At 47.8% G+C, this 18,701-nt stretch overlaps 5 protein-coding genes across 5 annotated transcripts; 1 reads left to right on the plus strand and 4 right to left on the minus strand.

The window, feature by feature from the left end:
- Positions 1 to 674: 674 nt before the first annotated feature.
- Positions 675 to 6,751, minus strand: HETIRDRAFT_411502 (uncharacterized protein; the record flags this gene model as incomplete). Its single annotated transcript, XM_009552418.1, has 12 exons — positions 675 to 829; positions 1,090 to 1,341; positions 1,403 to 3,515; positions 3,582 to 5,122; positions 5,182 to 5,379; positions 5,436 to 5,664; positions 5,711 to 5,761; positions 5,809 to 6,152; positions 6,208 to 6,341; positions 6,397 to 6,528; positions 6,570 to 6,653; positions 6,717 to 6,751. The coding sequence occupies 12 exons, from the start codon at positions 6,749 to 6,751 to the stop codon at positions 675 to 677; spliced, it is 5,268 nt and encodes a 1,755-aa protein (XP_009550713.1).
- Positions 6,752 to 9,349: 2,598 nt separating this feature from the next.
- Positions 9,350 to 9,729, minus strand: HETIRDRAFT_105666 (uncharacterized protein; the record flags this gene model as incomplete). Its single annotated transcript, XM_009552419.1, has 2 exons — positions 9,350 to 9,512; positions 9,566 to 9,729. 2 exons carry the CDS (start codon positions 9,727 to 9,729, stop codon positions 9,350 to 9,352), a joined length of 327 nt encoding a protein of 108 aa, XP_009550714.1.
- Positions 9,730 to 11,026: 1,297 nt separating this feature from the next.
- Positions 11,027 to 11,959, minus strand: HETIRDRAFT_454537 (uncharacterized protein; the record flags this gene model as incomplete). The annotated part of the gene is made up of 5 exons (XM_009552420.1): positions 11,027 to 11,043; positions 11,109 to 11,315; positions 11,384 to 11,404; positions 11,466 to 11,488; positions 11,766 to 11,959. 5 exons carry the CDS (start codon positions 11,957 to 11,959, stop codon positions 11,027 to 11,029), a joined length of 462 nt encoding a protein of 153 aa, XP_009550715.1.
- A 4,059-nt stretch (positions 11,960 to 16,018) lies between these two features.
- HETIRDRAFT_326888 (uncharacterized protein) lies at positions 16,019 to 16,783 on the minus strand (the record flags this gene model as incomplete). Its single annotated transcript, XM_009552421.1, has 2 exons — positions 16,019 to 16,241; positions 16,368 to 16,783. The coding sequence occupies 2 exons, from the start codon at positions 16,781 to 16,783 to the stop codon at positions 16,019 to 16,021; spliced, it is 639 nt and encodes a 212-aa protein (XP_009550716.1).
- A 1,510-nt stretch (positions 16,784 to 18,293) lies between these two features.
- Positions 18,294 to 18,701, plus strand: HETIRDRAFT_327385 (uncharacterized protein; the record flags this gene model as incomplete). The annotated part of the gene is made up of 1 exon (XM_009552422.1): positions 18,294 to 18,701. A coding segment is annotated over one exon (408 nt), but the record flags the coding sequence as incomplete, so codon positions are not given.

Raw genomic sequence — 18,701 nt, forward strand, 5'->3', positions numbered from 1 at the left:
TATGCGGGGAGTGACAAAGTAACGGCACATGACGTGCGTTGAGCATGCCTCTAGTGAGCATTTGTCCCTCGATATAACAGAGTGCTCTTCGAAGCGGCGTTGAAGATAGCGTAGACAACACGAGTGTTGTTGAGCGCAATAAGATTGAGTGGATGTCCGAGAGGGAGCATCGATGGCCGTGAGAAGCGCTCGTGACCTTCGCCCTCCGAATCTCAGGCTGCGTTCCCGTCGAGCCACGCTCACTTTCCTCCCTCCGTCTACGTCCCGCACTGCTCATTCCGAATTCCCGAGCTGACTGCTTCTGTGCACTCCTGCGAACTGCCATCCGTTCCGCCTACCAAATCTGTGTACTCCCATTCGAGCCAGTCTGTCATGATCATAATGACAGCATAGGCCGTCCCATGGAGCCGGCTCCCTTCGGGTCGACGCTTCAAACGGCACGCTCACTGTGAAAGCCATACCACATCAATCATCGCCAGAGTATCACAGCAGGTGAGGCTTGCTCATAGACGCGGCGGCGCAAGCTCTGTGAGATACGCAGGAGTCTGCGGCGACATCGTACCAGCCACGATTCTTGAGTCTGCTGCAGCCAACGACTATCAGTCGGAAGCAAACAGGTACACCGGTTCAATGTCGCAGCTCATACCAGGAGGTGCGCGCGTGTCTGTTTTTGCTCATTCCAATCTGCCATAGGGCACGAATGCCAGACGTCGGCTCTCTAGTTGCGCGCTGATAAATGCAAGGAGTGCTCGTTGGCAGGCCTCCCTCTTCTTCTCGACGAATTGGTGGGCACTCCAAGATTTCGACCCCTCCTGCGCATTCTTCGGCTCTGCACACATTGCACATGTCAACGGTGGGCCGAGTGAAGGTTTCGTGTATGTGCTGTGTTAGCGGTAGAAGATCGCGAATCAGATCACTGTGTACAATTGAACGAACTTTGTCCTGAATACACGCGGCATGCAAAAAACTAGTCTAGGTACACAGAGCAGGGAAACTTATAACCACATCGTACATAGCAGAAAGAGATGAAAGAGTCCGATCCAAACCACTACGAGAGAGAAGGACGATAACACTCGTGCCAAGAAGCACCATGAACAAATTGACTAAGGTCTAGTTGTATGAGCTGCTTTCCAATGGCAAATTGAAGCCTTGGATCAGGCCATAATCTATCGCGGTACGCGGCGGGCACCCAGAATAGTAGTTCTGATTCTGGACCCACTATCCAACCGTCGCTGTTGATGTGTCTATATGGGCGATAGTTCCATGCAGGTTGTGGCGTAGAGCTATAGAGGCCATCTTTGCGCATTGTGTGTTCCGGAAGATGTGATATGAGAATGAAGGCTGTGAGATGTTCAAGTCAGATAGGCTACTCTGTGCTCGACGAAGACAAAGTTCAACTAACTAGGATACACGGATGGAAGTTCAGATAGATATATGGGAGGCGTGTTGCTGGGGGCTGGGCGCGGCGTCATTTCTGGGCCATGGACCACATTGGTCGAGACATCTTGAATGCAGGGCGCATCCCACACCCGGATTGTGTAGTCGCCCGAGCCTGACACGATCCGCGACCCATCTGGCGAGAAAGCAACAGAGGAGATGCTTAGTGAGTGTCCCGTAAGAGGGTCACCCACTGCAGCATGCGTTTTCGCATCCCAGACCCGGATTGTGCGGTCATCTGATCCTGACACAATCCGCGACCCGTCTGGCGAGAACGCAACAGAATGAACTGGACCTCCATGTTCCTCGAAAGGGCCACCCAATGCAGCATGTGTTGCGGTATCCCAGACCCGGATTGCGCCGTCGCTCGAGCCTGACACAATCCACTTCCCGTCTGGCGAGAAAGCAACAGAATATACCTCACCTGTGTATCCCTTGAGAGGGTCGCCCACAGCAGCATGCGTCATCGTATCCCACACTCGGATTGTCCTGTCTCCCGAGCCTGACACGATCCATTTACTGTCTGACGAGAATGCAACAGAGGTAACACCTTTTGAATGTCCCTTAAGAGGGTCACCCACTGCAGCATGCGTTGTCGCATCCCAGACTCGGATTGTCCTGTCTCCCGAGCCTGACACGATCCATTTCCCGTCTGACGAGAATGCAACAGAGGTAACACCTTTTGAATGTCCCTTGAGAGGGTCGCCCACAGCAGCATGCGTCATCGTATCCCACACTCGGATTGTGTAGTCGTCCGAGCCTGACACGATCCATTTCCTGTCTGACGAGAATGCAACAGAGGTAACACCTTTTGAATGTCCCTTGAGAGGGTCGCCCACAGCAGCATGCGTCATCGTATCCCACACTCGGATTGTGTAGTCGTCCGAGCCTGACACGATCCATTTCCCGTCTGACGAGAATGCAACAGAATGGACTGAACTTGCGTGTCCCTCGAGAAGGTCTCCCACAGAAGAATGCATGGTAGAATCCCACACCCGGATTGTGCAGTCATTTGAGCCTGACACAATCCGCGACCCGTCTGGGAAGAAAGCAACAGAGGAGATGCTTAGTGAGTGTCCCTTAAGAGGGTCACCCACTGCAGCATGCGCTGTCACATCCCAGACCCGGATTGTGCAGTCATATGAGCCTGACACAATCTGCGACCCGTCTGGAGAGAATGCAACAGAACTAACCAAATTTGTGTGCCCCCTGAGAGGCTCACCCATAGCAGCATGCGTTTTCGCATCCCAGACCCGGATTGTGTGGTCACCCGATCCTGACACGATCCGCGACCCTTCTGGCGAGAAAGCAACAGAAGTGACCCTATTCGTGTGTCCCCTGAGAAGGTCACCCACAGTGGTACACGTTGCCACATCCCATACCCGAATTGTGTTGTCTTTCGAGCCTGACACGATCTGCGACCCGTCTGGTGAGAATGCAACAGATAAAACCGAGTCTGTGTGTCCCTCAAGAGGGCCGCCCACTGCAGCATGCGTCACTGTATCCCATACCCGGATTGTATTGTCGTCCGAGCCTGACACGATCCGCTTGCCGTCTTTCGAGAAGGCAACAGAGCGGACCCAATATGTGTGTCCATTGAGGGGGTCTCCACTAGCTGCACGCGTTGCGGTATCCCAGACCCGGATTTCCCTGCTGAGCGAGCCTGACACAATCCACTTCCCATCTGGCGAGATAGCAACAGAAAGTATCTGATCTGCGCGACCCTTGAAAGGGTCACCCACCGCATCACCCGTCGACACATCCCACACCCGGATTGTGTAGTCATTCAAACTTGACACGATCCACGACCCGTTGGAAGAAATTGCCACACAACTGACTGCAGAGCCTGCATGGATGCTATGTTGTGCTGCTGGCCAATGGTTATCCGCCCCAACCTCGACCTTCAGCACCTGAGGAAATTCTTTCCAAAACCTTTTGAACACATCGGAGCTTTGTGGAGAGAATGCCAAGGCGGATAAGTAGATGTGGGGAGTAGACTGTGATATGGGGAACCCGAACATGTTTATGAAGGCTTGCGCGTCAGTTGCCAATTTTCTTATTTGACTTGTATGCAGACCCTGGACAATGATATAACATTATTGACACCTCATCTTATTATTTTTATAACTGCGAATATCACGTACCGATGCCCATTTTACTATTGAGGCAACGGCTCGCGCTGCCCCAGATACTGCACCGAGGAGACTCATCACCTCGAGCCAGAACAGTAATTTTTCCTTGAGAAGCACTTCAATGCCTTTCAGCACCTTGAGTTCGGATGCGACACCTGCTCCTATAGCTTGCAAGTGACTTTCCCAGAACCGGCACGAATAGGAAAGATGTGCGGGTATTGATTCTCGAACGCGGTCGGCAAGGTCGGGGATGTGCCTGTTCAACAAATACGAGGATTCCAGATGGCAGATATTGAACGCCAATTGTTTCTCCATGATATGCAGCGAAGCGAGGGTCAAGTCTCGGTGAGTTCGGGATGTGTCAACATGATATCTTCCACTGCGTGAGGGATCCAACAAGAAATCACGGAACGAGGTATGCAATGGACGAATCGGTTCTTCCTCCGCAACGCCTCGCAACACAGACCCCATACCCCCCAAGATACTTTCCGGTCGCAAGCTGATAATCCCATCCTCGACGTTACGAGACATCTCACTGAGCGATTTGACTGAGACAGGCTCGAATGTCGTCAACACCAGCGCCATGATGAATCGGAAGCCGTCCATGATGGATTCATCCAATGCGGCAGATCTCTGAATCGGAAACAGATAGGATAACACGGTGGTGTATAGACCGTCTAAGCCTGCCGTTTCATGGACCTTGCCCTCTATCAGGAGGTTGTATCGATCCAAGGGCTCCAATCCAGTGATGCCCAGACCTATGATAAATGTGCAGGCAACGGATGCCCACTGAAATAGTCCCTCGCATCTGGACACAAGCGCGCTTTTGCGTGCATCATCAATAACACTGTAACTGGGACCGCTCAGACGATTGTGAATGTATGCTGTGATATCGAGCTCAGTCAACTGAGGGGAGATATCCTGCATTCTCTTCAGAATCATGTGGGCATTCGGTTTGAACAGACGCTCGACATCTGCCTCAGGACGGGAGGTGAGGAGGATGCGGACACTGGAAGGGAGATCTGCCATCTTGCTCGCGAGTAGCTCAAGAAGCCCTTGGCGAGATAGAACATCGCCACATTCATCCAAAGCATCGATGACTATGACAAGGGGACCTGTGAGTGTGAGTTCCTGTAGTGGCTTCAGTATAAAGTTGTCGAACTGCGGAGCAATCTGCGACGTGGTCCGCAGTGAAGTTTGACCATGGACAATGCCCCACAGCGCGCGTTTTATGCGCTTGTCAAAGTCGGCCAGATCGCGAGCGACGTGGGGAAACAGCTTGTCAGGACCGCGCCCAGCCTCACCACGGATGAAGCAAAAGGATGATCCAAGACGATGAAGGTCGTTGAACTGCTGAGCGATGGTGTGTGCAATGGCTGATTTCCCGGTCCCTGCGGCGCCCGAAAGCAGGAGAACGCGGTGAGTGTCGTCCGAATTGATCCAATCTGCGATCTCGTCCAAAATCGCCACGCGAGTTCCTGGCTGACACCCCTTGTTCGGATCGAAGCTGGCCCCGCTCGTGTATCCGATTTCCTTCAAGTCAGTTTCGATCACTACACGACGAGCTCGGGGTCAGCCAGATATCAAAAATTGGCCATCGTGTTTTGCGTACTGATTTCCTCCGTATCACTCAGGATATGCTCTACTCCGTCGAGAATATGGTCCACTTTGTCGAGAATACGTACAGTGACAATCTGAGTTTGAACCGCCACTCCAGTATGGAATGCATGCTCGAGCTCAACGAACACCTCACAGAATTCGTTGATTGTATCATCCGTCGATGAAAGTGCATGCTTGACTGTTCGCCTCACTATGAAGAGAGGGGGAATTGGCAGATAGTGGCGTGCGATGAAGAATCAAACTCACAGAAGCCCTCGGTCTTTACATACTCAGATATGAAGTAGTAGCACTCCGTGGTCTGTCGAGCAATCCGGATGAATAGGTCTTGTAGCAGTCCGGCCTTCTCGGGCTTGGCCTCGAATTCCGTCTTCAAATCATTCACAATACTGTAGAATGATTTCATTGTATTGAACAGTTTCAAAATGTTGGTGTCTCGGTCCATCTGTTTCTGGACGATCTTTGCAACCAACAAGCTCTGTCAGCATCGCCACGATATCTGTCGAAACCGATCAGAAACACACCTTTACGGGTAATGACAGGATGCTCATGGCCATCTTGGCGTACGGATGTACCTAACATATCATATAAGCGTCCTGTCGTTGTGATGTGCAAGACATACTTCTGCGAGCTTGTCCGTGAACTCGCAAAAGATCTTGATGTTATCGAATAAAGGCTTCCATGTCGTGAGAAAATCGCTATTCTCCGAAGGCATAGAGCTTGCGCCATTGACGACGGTGCTGACAGGCCGTGAAAGCGAGTGCATCTGAGATACATTATGCTCGAGGTCCGCGAAGTTGACATCCAACGTCTCTGGGATCGCATCTGTATATATTTCCTGCGCGGTTTCTGGTGCCGGTAGGTTCTCAATGGGATGCTGTTCCTTTATACTTTTATCTTGTACTTCGATTCCGATGCGTAAGACAATACGGGCACCAGATTCTCCTGAGATGGTCTTGGTCACGTCTGAGAGATGTAAGTATCGCGAAGGAGATCTCATATTACATAAACACGGACGAACCTTGTGGGCTGCCTTCGAGTATCGAAGGATGTAAAGCCGATAATAATTCCGAGATGGAGCCGATGTGCAGATCCTTGCGCATTTTGCGACGAGCAAAGATGTCGATTCTGAAAGTCGAATTTGGATGGGCATTACTAACCGGCACAGTCAGTAACGAGGATAGAGAAAAATATCAAATGACATTCGTACAAGGAGAAAAGTTGGTTCCAGGCTGGGGTGCTGCTCCGGCGAGCGACCTTCGTCTCTTTCCTCTCCCCGCCGATCGTCATGACGGCATAGAATTTTCCGTCGACTTTCAGAGTGCGATTGAGGCTATCGACTCTGGGTAGACCAATAGCGCGGATCACTGTGGGGATGCTAACCGTGAGGAGGCCGCGCGTCGACCAAGCCATTCGCTCTCACCTCTGACATTCAACCCTATCTTCTGCTGGAGTTTTGAGGGCTCACTGGAGTTGAATGACGAAGAATCATAAACATGCACGGCGAAGTAAATAATTGACAAAACTCACGGCGGTGCTAGGGACGACATCGTCAGGGTGGACATGCTAGTGAGAGGTTAATTGAGGGCCTCGTGTGTGGGCACCCACAAGGACCCATAACCGCGCGCTGATGAACACGTGGAAAACGGGCCTTGTACTTTGACAAGTGAGCGCACCCGATTGGGAGCGAATAGAAGATACCAAATTGGGTTGGGCGCTTCTACCGATAGGAGTCATTGTGTCTCTGCTGCTTTGCTCGCATTCGCTCTTTGCCCGTCTCCATCAGAGTCTGCGCCAAGTGGGCAATGTACGATATATGATTTTCCGCTGGTCTATGAGGACTAAGGGGTGAGCAACTATACTCGTTGCAAGACGCAACGTGATGCGGCAGAAGGGAAGGTAGAAGGACGGAACAAGGTGGACTATACATGTGCATTGGAGTTGGTATCTGGACTGAGAAAGATAATACACGAACGAGCGGTGAAACAGGAAGGGAAGAAAGGGAAGAAAAGGGACAACGGAAGCAACAGAGAAGGAAGGCAAGCAAGCAATAACAACGTGCACGATCCAGACAAGCGCAGCGGATGAGGGATTTCGAGAAAACAAATGGAGACAATGTGCACAAGAAAGAAGTGAGAGAGATGACGTACATAGTTTTATTGCGCCCGATCTTCAGTCCGTCGGTACAGAGGTGTTAGCCCTGCATAGCCCTGCATCCGGTCGAGATATACTCGCGGTGACTCGTAGGCCGTGTGCCTGTCCTCGATACCATCAATGGACACGCATCTATACAGACGCACAGACGCATGTGCTCATCCAACGCTCGCACCTGCCAATTCACTCGCATCTATACCAAGGCTTCGATGTTCAGGATGATGTCGATGAGGATGGCGATGCGGAAGTGGGAGGTGAGGCGGTAACAGATCCCAGGAGGTAAGTCATATCCCATCGGTGATGATAAGCACTGGTCGCCAATATTTTATGCGCGGCTATGACATTCTGCGCTCGCCGCTGCCTGTTGCCCACAAGGAGAAGCAAGTCTTTCTATCGATTAGGCATACCAGCTGAGGTAGCGCTCGGAGCTGCGATGGGGCCCAATTGTACCGCCGACTAACGCCGAATCGGGTGGGTGCGCAAGACAGCGGTTACGAACCGTCTCTTGTTTGAAAGGCAAATATCATTTGGAGGAAGAGTTCGTTCAGGACCAAACCCTCTTCAAGACCCATCCAGCAGAGTCCGTGCGACAGCTGCCGCACTGTTTCACTCCCCGAGGTCTGCGCCGGCATCTGCGCGTTCCAAAGACCCCTGGCATATTCAAACTACTCACTGAGATGGCAGATCTCGCACGTATCGGATCAACTTGCGGCACCTCTTGCATAGGAGACGCAGACAAGACGCGAGCAGACGTGGTGGATTAAACCAAGTCAGGAGAATGTAGACTGGAAATATACGCACGACATGTTCCCGCCTTCGATCGCGACGACATTCCTGTACCGGCACTACCTGACATCGGCCTGTGGTCCCAAGGCGGAGCGGTAAGTACGGCGTGAGATGGTCAGGGACCAAAAAAGCCAAAAAAAAAAAAGAGGAGACACAGGGATACATTTATGTCTGTATCAAACCAGAGAGGTTTTTGGCTGGTGACGGTATGCAAACAAGCGCAGTAATCATAAAAAAAAGGTGAAAATTGAGCAGAGGATGGAACACCAGGGACAGGTGCAAGAGGTGAAAGATCCTGCGAGAGACAGTGAAGCAAGGGGCACCATGGATGCATACACGAGGAAGAAGGAAGAAATAGAAAAAGACGTCAAAGGTCGAACGCACGTGGATCTTGCACAGGAGTGAGGCCGAGCTGCGTGCGCATGTAGAGAAGTGCGGACGGCCAAACCCGTCATGGCGGAAGACCAGCGGGGAGGCAGGCGCGGTGCGGGAAGGAGCGCGTGGGAGTTACAACACAATGCATGAGTGCGAGACCCTCTATCAGTATTGGGTCAACGTGGACCAAAAACGAAAGAAAAAAGTTTAGGCTGAGACAGGATGTACGAGTCTTGCCGAGAGAGGTGTCAGAAAGGGAACGGCTGAGATTTGGGGTCAGCCCCTGACGACCGCACACACATCTTTTCACGCTTCTATGCATGCGATGAACGAGTACGCCTGCGCCCATTCGTAGGCGGTACTCCTGTCCTCCGCATCCCCTCGGTACGTGGAAACGCACTTGTATGCTGCTTAAGCGTCCTGTGGGACCATTTCTTCAATCAAGCTCCGATACCGTTGCTCTCCGATCCTGAAGCAGCGTCTTGACTAAGTCTCTTGCTGCTCAAGCATACATTGTAAAAAGATGCACGTGTTGCCTCAAAGACGGTGCTGCAAAGGTATTGCAGTGGTGGACGGGGACCTTGGATGCAGGGAAAGGGTCGCTTGCCCGTTTGGGCTAGCCAGCCAAAAGGACATCAAGACCGCCAAGGTCAGCGAACTTGAAACGGCATGGAATTGAACTGGGAGCGGGCGCTCACAGAGAGACTCGTGTATACTCCAAGCAACTCCTCGAATGGAGCTGTCCCAGTGCTTAGCTTGTGGACGGCCGCGCAATGAGCGAGAATCCGCGTGAGCGCGTCGGGATCGCTCTTTCTAAAATTAGGCCGAAGGGAAGAGGACCGCAAGTGTTAGCAGAGACGAGTCCTGGCAGGATACGCGTCGAACAGGGAGAGCCGGGGCGGAGAGGGCGTCACATCGGCGGTCGTGCAGTTGAACGGGCGAGTGACGTATGCAGGGAGCGAAAACTCGTCGGCGGGTGACGCGCGTTGAGATCGCATCGAGGCAGCATTCCTCACTCAAGAAATTAGAGGGCTCGTTGACGCAGCGCCAGACATTATCCAGACCGCACGGGCGTCGTGAACAACGACGACGGACGAGCGGTTGAAAGAGCACGATGGCCGTGGGAATCGCTTACGCTCGACTTGACCAACTCCGACGACCAGCTTTGTCTCGCTCTGCCAAACATGGCCTGGCTTTCCTCGTTCTTCCCTGCACAGATCATCGACATCGCGGCAACCCTCTTTCCTCAGTCTTCTCCACGAACGATGCACACGACAACGCTTGGACGCAAATTTCAGCTACTGTCCAGAAAACGTGCGCCCTTATGACCTTCCACTCGCTCGCAACAGCATAATCGTCAAGTCGTGCCACGCAATAGTAAGCACCAATCTTTTCCTCATAACTCTCGCAGAAAGTTCATCTTCCCGGCGTCTTCACCGTTCATATGTAATACTGCGAGGGCCGCCGACGGCATGCCGCACTGCCAGCACTGCATGCGAGTTCTAACTCACATTAATCGGCTCTGCGGGGCAGGTGGACTCAGATGAGTGTGATTTCAGAGTCACGGTGAGTGTGTTTGGGGTATATGTTGGAAGACGTGGTACCGCTAAGGGGGCGATTGCGTGGTGGGTCAACAGCACGTCCAAAATCCCTTGCAAGCTCCTACCAGCTGCACATGAGTGCTGTCTTTTTCCCTGTAGCGCATTTGATGCTGCTCAAGTGTGCTGAGTCGCAGGGGATTGCACTGTCCATCCAACCCTCAGACACTAATATTCTCATAAGTTTCTACAGGTGCTTGCTTGTAAGTTGACCCACCTCAACGTCAGCCCTCGCCAACAATGAGTGGAGATCCTTACATTTTCCTGACACATAGTTAGGCAATGCTACTCACCCGCACCCTGTCATTTTTTTTCGCTGCGATGCGTGGCGGCGAAGGCGGAATGGGCCTGTGCTGAACGGCTGTGGCCAACATCCACGGCATCGTCTTCCTCGACGTCCAACTTGCACGATACTCACACCGCGTTTAAGCCTCTACAATATTTCTGCGTAACTTAAGCCCAATATCGATACCGACTAACTGTTTTAAATAGCTCTGAGCGCTGGGACGATGAGAGGGCGAAGCGTTCAGAAGCACATCGTGAGCACAGGCCGTCTCGAGTTGCATTGGTGACCATGGTCTCTCACAAGGCCATCGAGATTTGCCGCCAATCGTCAGCAAAGACATCTACCGTTGCAAATCTCGTACTATCTCTGTGTTCTGCTCCTCATATGAGCCTCTTGCGCTTATTTTGATCCAGAGCTCCTACCCGTAAGGTTTTCTTGGCCCCAGCGACGTACAACAGGGTGTATTCTTCCCTCCAACAGCAGCTGGCATCTGCCTCTTGACAGAGTGCTCTGAGCGACGCGATCAAGGCACCTGGCTAAAACTCAGGACTCCCTTCTTCTGGACCCAGTGCAGGGCACACGAATGCGAACTCCCACAGCCCCTACGCATGCAACTTCCGCCATCGAGGCGCAGCGCATGCTCAGAAGCATCCCGTCGCTGCAGCCCCGTGCATTCAGCCCTCCGTACACGCATATATGCTCTCAAATTAATAATTCGGGCACCATTTGCGTCGTCGCATGTGAGGCTGGCGACGCCGTATTGAGCCCTGCTGAAGACAGGCTGGAAGAATGTGGACAGAGTATATGTGTTGATGCTCTGGAGCACGACGCAAGCGATGGGCTTTGATCTTGCGGCGTCTGATAGACTGATGAACGAGAGCGAGCTGGGAACAAGAAGCGTGACCCACGCGGAGGACATGCTGAGAAGAACTGAGGAGTGAAGCAGTGCGGACGGTGTAAATGAGAAAAATAAAAGCGAATACGGAGCAAACGTTTACGATTCGATGACGCTGAACATACTGCACATCAGTAAGTCAGCGCAGGAGACGGACACGTCCAACCATTGGTATTTCAGCTTACGAGTGTGTGCGAGTCCCAGCCCGCTATGGCAACCGTGAGTGATCTGCTATGAAAACATAAGCAGAAGATCACATTTTGCATACAGGACCCCTGGAACGGTTCTCAGATACTCAATTATATATATCATTGTCTAGTATCCAATACTCGAGGGCAGACTTGACGAGAGACAATCCAGGGGCAGCAAGCATCAAATTATAGATGAGATGTTTGTTTATTGATCCTCAATTTCAAACCAATAAGCTAATACATTGGTTGAGGATGAGCTAAAAGATATGATCAACACCCGGTAGACATGTGAACTTGTACACGAGCTCGGCAATGTCGCGCGCAGACGCGAGCACAGTGATGCACTGGTCGACCATATGGTCCGGGCACGCAGAGAAGTAGAGCACGCTGTGGGCGGCGGTGCGGCAGCGGCGCCTAACACGGATGAGGGCAGAGAGGTCGTGCGGGGCGACGTGCATGTAGATGAAGCTGAGCGGGATAGGGAACATTTTGCGCATGTTGCAGAGGATTGAGGGGAGAGAGCATGCAGGGGCACTTCCGGCTGGACATCGCCGAGCTCGTGTATGAGTCTACATGTCTACTGGGTGTTGATCATATCTTTTAGCTCATCCTCGACCAATGTATTAGCTTATTGGTTTGAAATTGAGGATCAATAAACAAACATCTCATCTATAATTTGATGCTTGCTGCCCCTGGATTGTCTCTCATCAAGTCTGCCCTCGAGTATTGGATACTAGACAATGATATATATAATTGAGTATCTGAGAACTGTTCCAGGGGTCCTGTATGCAAAATGTGATCTTCTGCTTACATTTTCATAGCAGATCACTCATGGTTGCCATAGCCCGCCATTGATGTTTAACTTGAAGCGACGGCAATTGTGAGTGAATCAATGGGTGTGTGTAGGAGTCGATGAATCCACAAGAGAGATGCCAGGTCCCACAAGGGATGCTTTTGGAAAGAATGCACAGCATGTATCTGTGTTGTATTTTGGATACTGAGTGATGCCCCACAAAGTGAGCATGGAAAATGGGGAGAGTAAGAATGAAAATGGAGGCTTATAGTGAGACTGGTATAGGGTATAATCCCCGGTGCTTGGCTTGTATAGGCTATGCAATTGTGAGGATCCACATGAGCACGTCAGGCTAAGTCTTGCTAGACATTGGCCAAAGGAAAGGACACTGTCAGTGCTAGAGGAGACAAGGCAGAGCAGGAGATGCGTCGAAAAGGGAGAGGCAAGGGAGAGGGTGTATCACATCAGGGATGTGTTATGTGATGATATATGCGGGAAGCGTCCATGAGTGACGCGCATTGAGCTTGCATCCAGGAAGGCTTCAGTGATCAAGCCACTGGAGTGCCCATATACGAAGCACCAGAGATGGGCCAGATAGCACGAGCATTGTGGACAATGAGGAAGGAGGAACTGCTCGTGACCTTCACCCAGCTCTGCAACCCTGTTGCAGATTGTCAACGAACTCTCTCTGGATAGATGGCCAGCACTCACAGATTATGCCCTTTGCAGCCTTCTTTGGAGAGCTGATACGTGAGTGCTTCTTTTTCCAGATCTAACATTAAGTCATCTGCTACGCAGAACACCCTGAAGCTCCGGATCGCACTAGGGCGAGTTCCTGTTGAATCACCCTCTCTAAGAATTCCCGCCTCTGTCTATGTCCTGCACTTCTCTTTACAAATACTTGAATATTGCTAGCTGACTGCTTCCATCTGGAAAACCACCCCCTTGTATTAAGCTCTAATTAGCTATAATTAATGCCCTACTATACTAAATTATGAAAGATTAGGATTAGACATTTTTAGCTTACCCCCCCTCTAAACCTGTTCTAATTAGACATAATTTTCCTAAATTAAGAATTATTAGGATTGATTATAACTTGAAATTTCGGAAAAATCATAATAAATCAAGCATCACAGTTCTTATAGCCTTCTTATAGAGTCATGTCTATTAGAGCACTAGTTAAATACCTAAACACAGAATATACCTTATAACAAACTTGTCTTTTGCCAGAGTTGAACCAACAACCTCATATATACAAACACCTAGGACAGATGCTCTAAGCCACTAAGCCACAAGGTCTAATATATAAACTTGGTAATCAAAATAAGTAGACATAATATAGGCAACCTCAACATCTCAAATTTTATTCAACGTTTATCTTTCCTCTCTCTTATAAATAAATAGGTCAATAAATAACTCAAAAATCAGGTCTTTCAGGATTTAGTTTAAACATTAGCTAAGAAAATAATAAACCAATGGAAAATAAATAATATACTTTATATAGGGTAAAAACAAATTGTGGCACTTACACAATTTGGATTTAGAATGTGTAAAACTATGATTGAGTATAATATTCAATAGGACTCTACTAGTATAGACAATGCTACCTTAATTTGCAAATTTGATCAAAAACATAATTATGAATAATTGGCCATAATTAGCTCAAATTAGTATCATTAATGATTATCAATAATTAAGATCCAATAAAAGAGAGGGGTTTTCCAAATGGCCACTAGTGAGGTAGAGGGTGGGGACAAGGGTATATATATAGCATGCCTATGTATAAATAAGCACAAGATTGTCAGAGATGATCTTGATATGCTTAGTGCACATATTTCCTACATAGCAGGCAAATATATTATTCTGGCACTACATACCAACATAACTGTCTTTTCTATAGCCCGATAGCTAGAGAAAAATACTAAGTTTGAGCATTTTCTATATAACAAGGCAATGGACAGTGTGGATGGCACTGAGAATTGTAATATCAATAGTGGTGATGATTATGTGCTGCACAAGACAGTATTAACCACTGCACTAATAGACAAGGTCTGTAAAGCTGCATGTAGCACATCCCTAAGCCCAACCTGCATATTGTGTCCTGTAATGACCAGTAGCAGGCATTGGCTAACAATGACAACTTTAATAATCTTGTGTGCAAGGCCAAGGTACTGAGGTCTTCATAGTCTCTTGTGGCAGCTGCTAAGCTGCCAACAAAGTGGCTGGGGCATCAATGCATATTTCTCTCTTTCTATGTCCCTTGTAAAGGCAGCTAGAAAGTCAGCAAAAGAGCTACAAGATAATGGTGCAGGCATATATGAAGAAGAGTAATATGCTGAAATAATATAGAATGTGCCACATCTTTACCTTCTCACTGAAAGAGCAGTAGTACTTACTATTTCCTACTGCTAATTAAAGACTTCTTGGTATGGAATTAGTGCTAATATTATAAAATTAGAAACCAATCCAATACTCATGATATGTTGCTCCCAATTAGGAAATTAGACACTTTTAGATACTATTAATACTTTTAGATACTTTTAGACACTATTAGCTATAATCCGGAGCTAATACAAGGGGGTGGTTTTCCAGATGTCTGTATACTCATTCAGACTGCTGTCTGCTCCACATACCAAATCCATGCACTCTTGTCTGAGCTGCCAGTCCATCATAAATTGTGATCATGATAGCAGCATAGCCAACTTCACTCAGATCGATGCTAAAAGCAGCATGCTTACTGTGAAAGCTGTACCATATCACTTGTCGCTAGAGCTGGACAGCAGGTTAGGCTCGCTTGTAGACATGGCAGCGCTGGATCTATGACCTACGCTGGAGTCCTTGACAATATTGTACCAGCCCCAATGCTTCAGTCTGATACAGTCAACGACTATCAGCCAGAAGTGGGCAGGTTTAACTTGGTGGCACATATGAGTAGGTAAGCACTTTTTTTTCATTCCGTGAACATCCATCATGGGTCTGGACTGCTAGACTATGGTCCCTCCAGCTAAACAAGTGACACATGATAGTTGACAGGCCTTCCTGTTCTCCTCATGGTACTCAAGGGCATTCAAATATTCCTACTCTTCGTGGATATTTCTCAGCCATATCCAGATTGCGAATGGTAATGGCAAGTGAATTAAATGTTTGGTGTATATGCAGTCAGCTGCACTCAATGTGACTTATCGCCAAAATTTTGCCAATCAGACTACTGCTTACAATTGATCAACCAAACTAGTATGAATACACAAAGCACAGGAGCTAGTTCATACATAGCGGAAAGAGGTGAAAGAGTCTAACATGAATCAATGCTGCTATGAAGGACAATAACACCCATGCTAGGAGGTTCCGTGAACAAATTCACTGAGGTCCAGGTGGACAAGCTGCTTCCCAATAGTGAATTGAAGCCTTGTATTAGACCACAACTTGTCATGGTACATGGCAGGAACCCAGAATAACAGCTCTTATATAGGACTGACTATCTAACCATCATTGTTCATGTGTTTATATATACAATTGGTCCATTTAGGTAGTGGCACAGGGTCATTAAGGCCATCTTAGCACATTGTGTGTTTCAGATTGCGAGAAACAAGAATAAAGGCTGTGAAAGGTTCAAGCCAGATAGAAACCTCGGTGTTCAGATAATGACAGCATTTGAACTCACAAAGACACATGCTGGAAATTTCAGATTGACTGATAAAGGGAATGTTGCTGGGTGCTGAGTACAATATCACCCATGGGACATTGAGCTTATTGGTCAAGACAGGTTAAATAATAGGTGCATCCCATATGAATAATAGGTGCATCCCACACCTAGATTATGTTGTCCCATGAGCCCTAACACAATACACATCCCATATGGAGAAAAAGCAACAAAAGTGACCACATTTTTGTGTCCCTCAAGAGGGTTATCCATAGCAGCATGCATTGCCACATCCAATATCACTAGGTTTTGGCCTGAGCCCAACATAATCCAGTTCCTGTCTAGTGAGTATGCAATAGAATGGACTGGGCCTTTGTATTCTCTAAAAGGGTAGCCTATAGCAGCATACATTGCCATATCCTATACCCAAATTGTGCAGTCAAGTGAGCTTAACATGATTTACTTTCTGTCTGGTAAGAAAGCAATAGAATAGACAGTGCCTGTGTGTCCTTTAAGAGGGTTGCCCATAGCATCACATATTGCCACATCCCAGACCCAGATTGTGTTGTTGAATGAGCCTGACATGATCTGTTTCCCATCTAGTGAGAAAGCAACAGAATGGACCAAGCCTGTGTGTTCCTTGAGAGGATTGCCCACTATGGCATGAGTCCTTGTATCCCAGACCTGGATTGTGTTGTTGTCCAAGCCTAACACAATCCACTTTCCATCTGGTAAAAAAGCAACAGAATTGACATCATCTGTGTGTCCTTTGAGAGAGTTGTCCACAGAAACATGCATTGCCATATCCCACATCTGGACAGTCTTGTTGTCCAAACATAATACAATCTGCATCCTATCTGGTGAGAAAGCAATAGTCATCAGGAAAAAGCTCCATATTTAATTAACCATAGTTAAGCATAAATATAGCTATATTCTACCAATTACCATTAAGGATTCTTAGCTTACCCCCTCTAATCCTGAAATTATAAGATCTAATTAGAGCTAATTAAAGCTGATTTATTATATGAATTTTCGGAAAAATATCAACCAACCTACTCCTATGGTTTCTTTACTACTATTATACCTCCAATCATAGAGTATGTATAGAGCTTACTAGTCAAACTAAAGTCACACCTTATTATAAACTTGCCCATTACTAAAATTGAACCAACAATCTTATGCCTGCACACCTTGGACTAGTGCTCTAAACCACTAAGCCACAAGGTCTAAATTCTTTACCTAGTAACCTAAATATGTTGATATGAATAAGGCAATCTCAACATTTCTGATTTTCTTACACATTCATCTTTTATCTATTATATATATAAAGAGGTCAATAAATAATCTAAAAATCAGGGCTTTTAATATTTGAATTTAGACACCAGACAATAATGTAGTAAACCAATAGAAGATAGAGAATACAGTAGGAGTAAAATTGTAGCACTCATATAGTTTGGATTTAGGATATGTAAAATTGTAATTAGGTTGTAGATTTCAGTGGGACTGTAATAATATAGACAATGTCCTCTCAATTGCAAATTTGGTCATAAAGTTAATTATAGATAATATATTCTAATTAGCTTAGATTAGTATTTTGAATAATTAAATCCAATTAAGAGAAGAGGGTTTTCCAGATGATGCACTATGTGAGCCTCAAGTCTCTCAATATGGGTGTGAACAAGGCTGCAAGGGGATATCTAAGCCCATATCTTGGGCCCAATACTATAGACATGCCAAGTATTGGCAGCCTGGGCTTTCTCAGACCCTTCAGATTTTTATTGGAGCCTTTTCAAGTATAAGTATCACCACAATAGGGAGCACTAAGCAAGGCTTTGAACCAAAAGCAAGTACAGGTGTCGCTGACAAGTGCACAAGACTCAAACAGCATCATGCTCATCTGCAGACAGTATGTCCCATTCTCTTCTCTTGTATTCTCCAATTCTTATAATATATCTATAGGATGAACCACAGTCCAATAGTGCATATGATCTTGAACACTAGGCTGAGCCACCTGCCACTAGTGAGATACACAACACTTGCTCTGATTCATTGACAGTATACATCTTGTGCATGTCTGACATTTGTTGTTTATCTAGAGTCACAGCAATCTCCCTTATCCCAGATAAATCCCCCACCTCACCCTGGTCTTGCATCCTTTCTGACACTCAATCTGGGCTCTGATCATGATGAAGTGCCATCTACACCACCACAAGAGCTTGCTGCACCTCTTCTAGAGGATCATGAAAACCTTGACAATATCTTAGCAGCAAATGATCTTGATACACATGTAGATGAAGAGCCAGACATCTTGGAATACACAGCTGAGACTCATCCATCCTGCATCAATGATATCTGCCTCACCTAGGAGTTCATCAATGCTCTCAAATGAGCTTCTCTCGATGACAACAATTTTGATCCAGCTAATCTGAAGTGTCTGCATCCTCCTCCTCAGGAGCCTTTGAATATCATGGAACCTGATCTCCACCTTTCACTAGACATCTTCTTGGCTATCAGCAATGCTTCAGAACAAACCTACCATGCAGTCCATGCCACACTTCCACGATATGACCCAGAATATGGTATTCTCTCATACTATGACATCAAATGGCAAGTTGCAGAGCTTAGTGGTATTGTCCTATTGCTACATCACATATGTATCAATACCTGCATCATGTACACTAGCCTATTTAGAGACCTCGAGACCTGCTCCATCTGCCATGAGCCTCAGTATGAACAGCTGAAGCCTTACTTGAAGATCCCACATCAAGAATTCTATACTGTTAGGACCACATTCTAA

This window comes from Heterobasidion irregulare (genome assembly GCF_000320585.1).
Source record: "Heterobasidion irregulare TC 32-1 unplaced genomic scaffold scaffold_10, whole genome shotgun sequence".
Lineage (NCBI taxonomy): Eukaryota > Fungi > Basidiomycota > Agaricomycetes > Russulales > Bondarzewiaceae > Heterobasidion > Heterobasidion irregulare.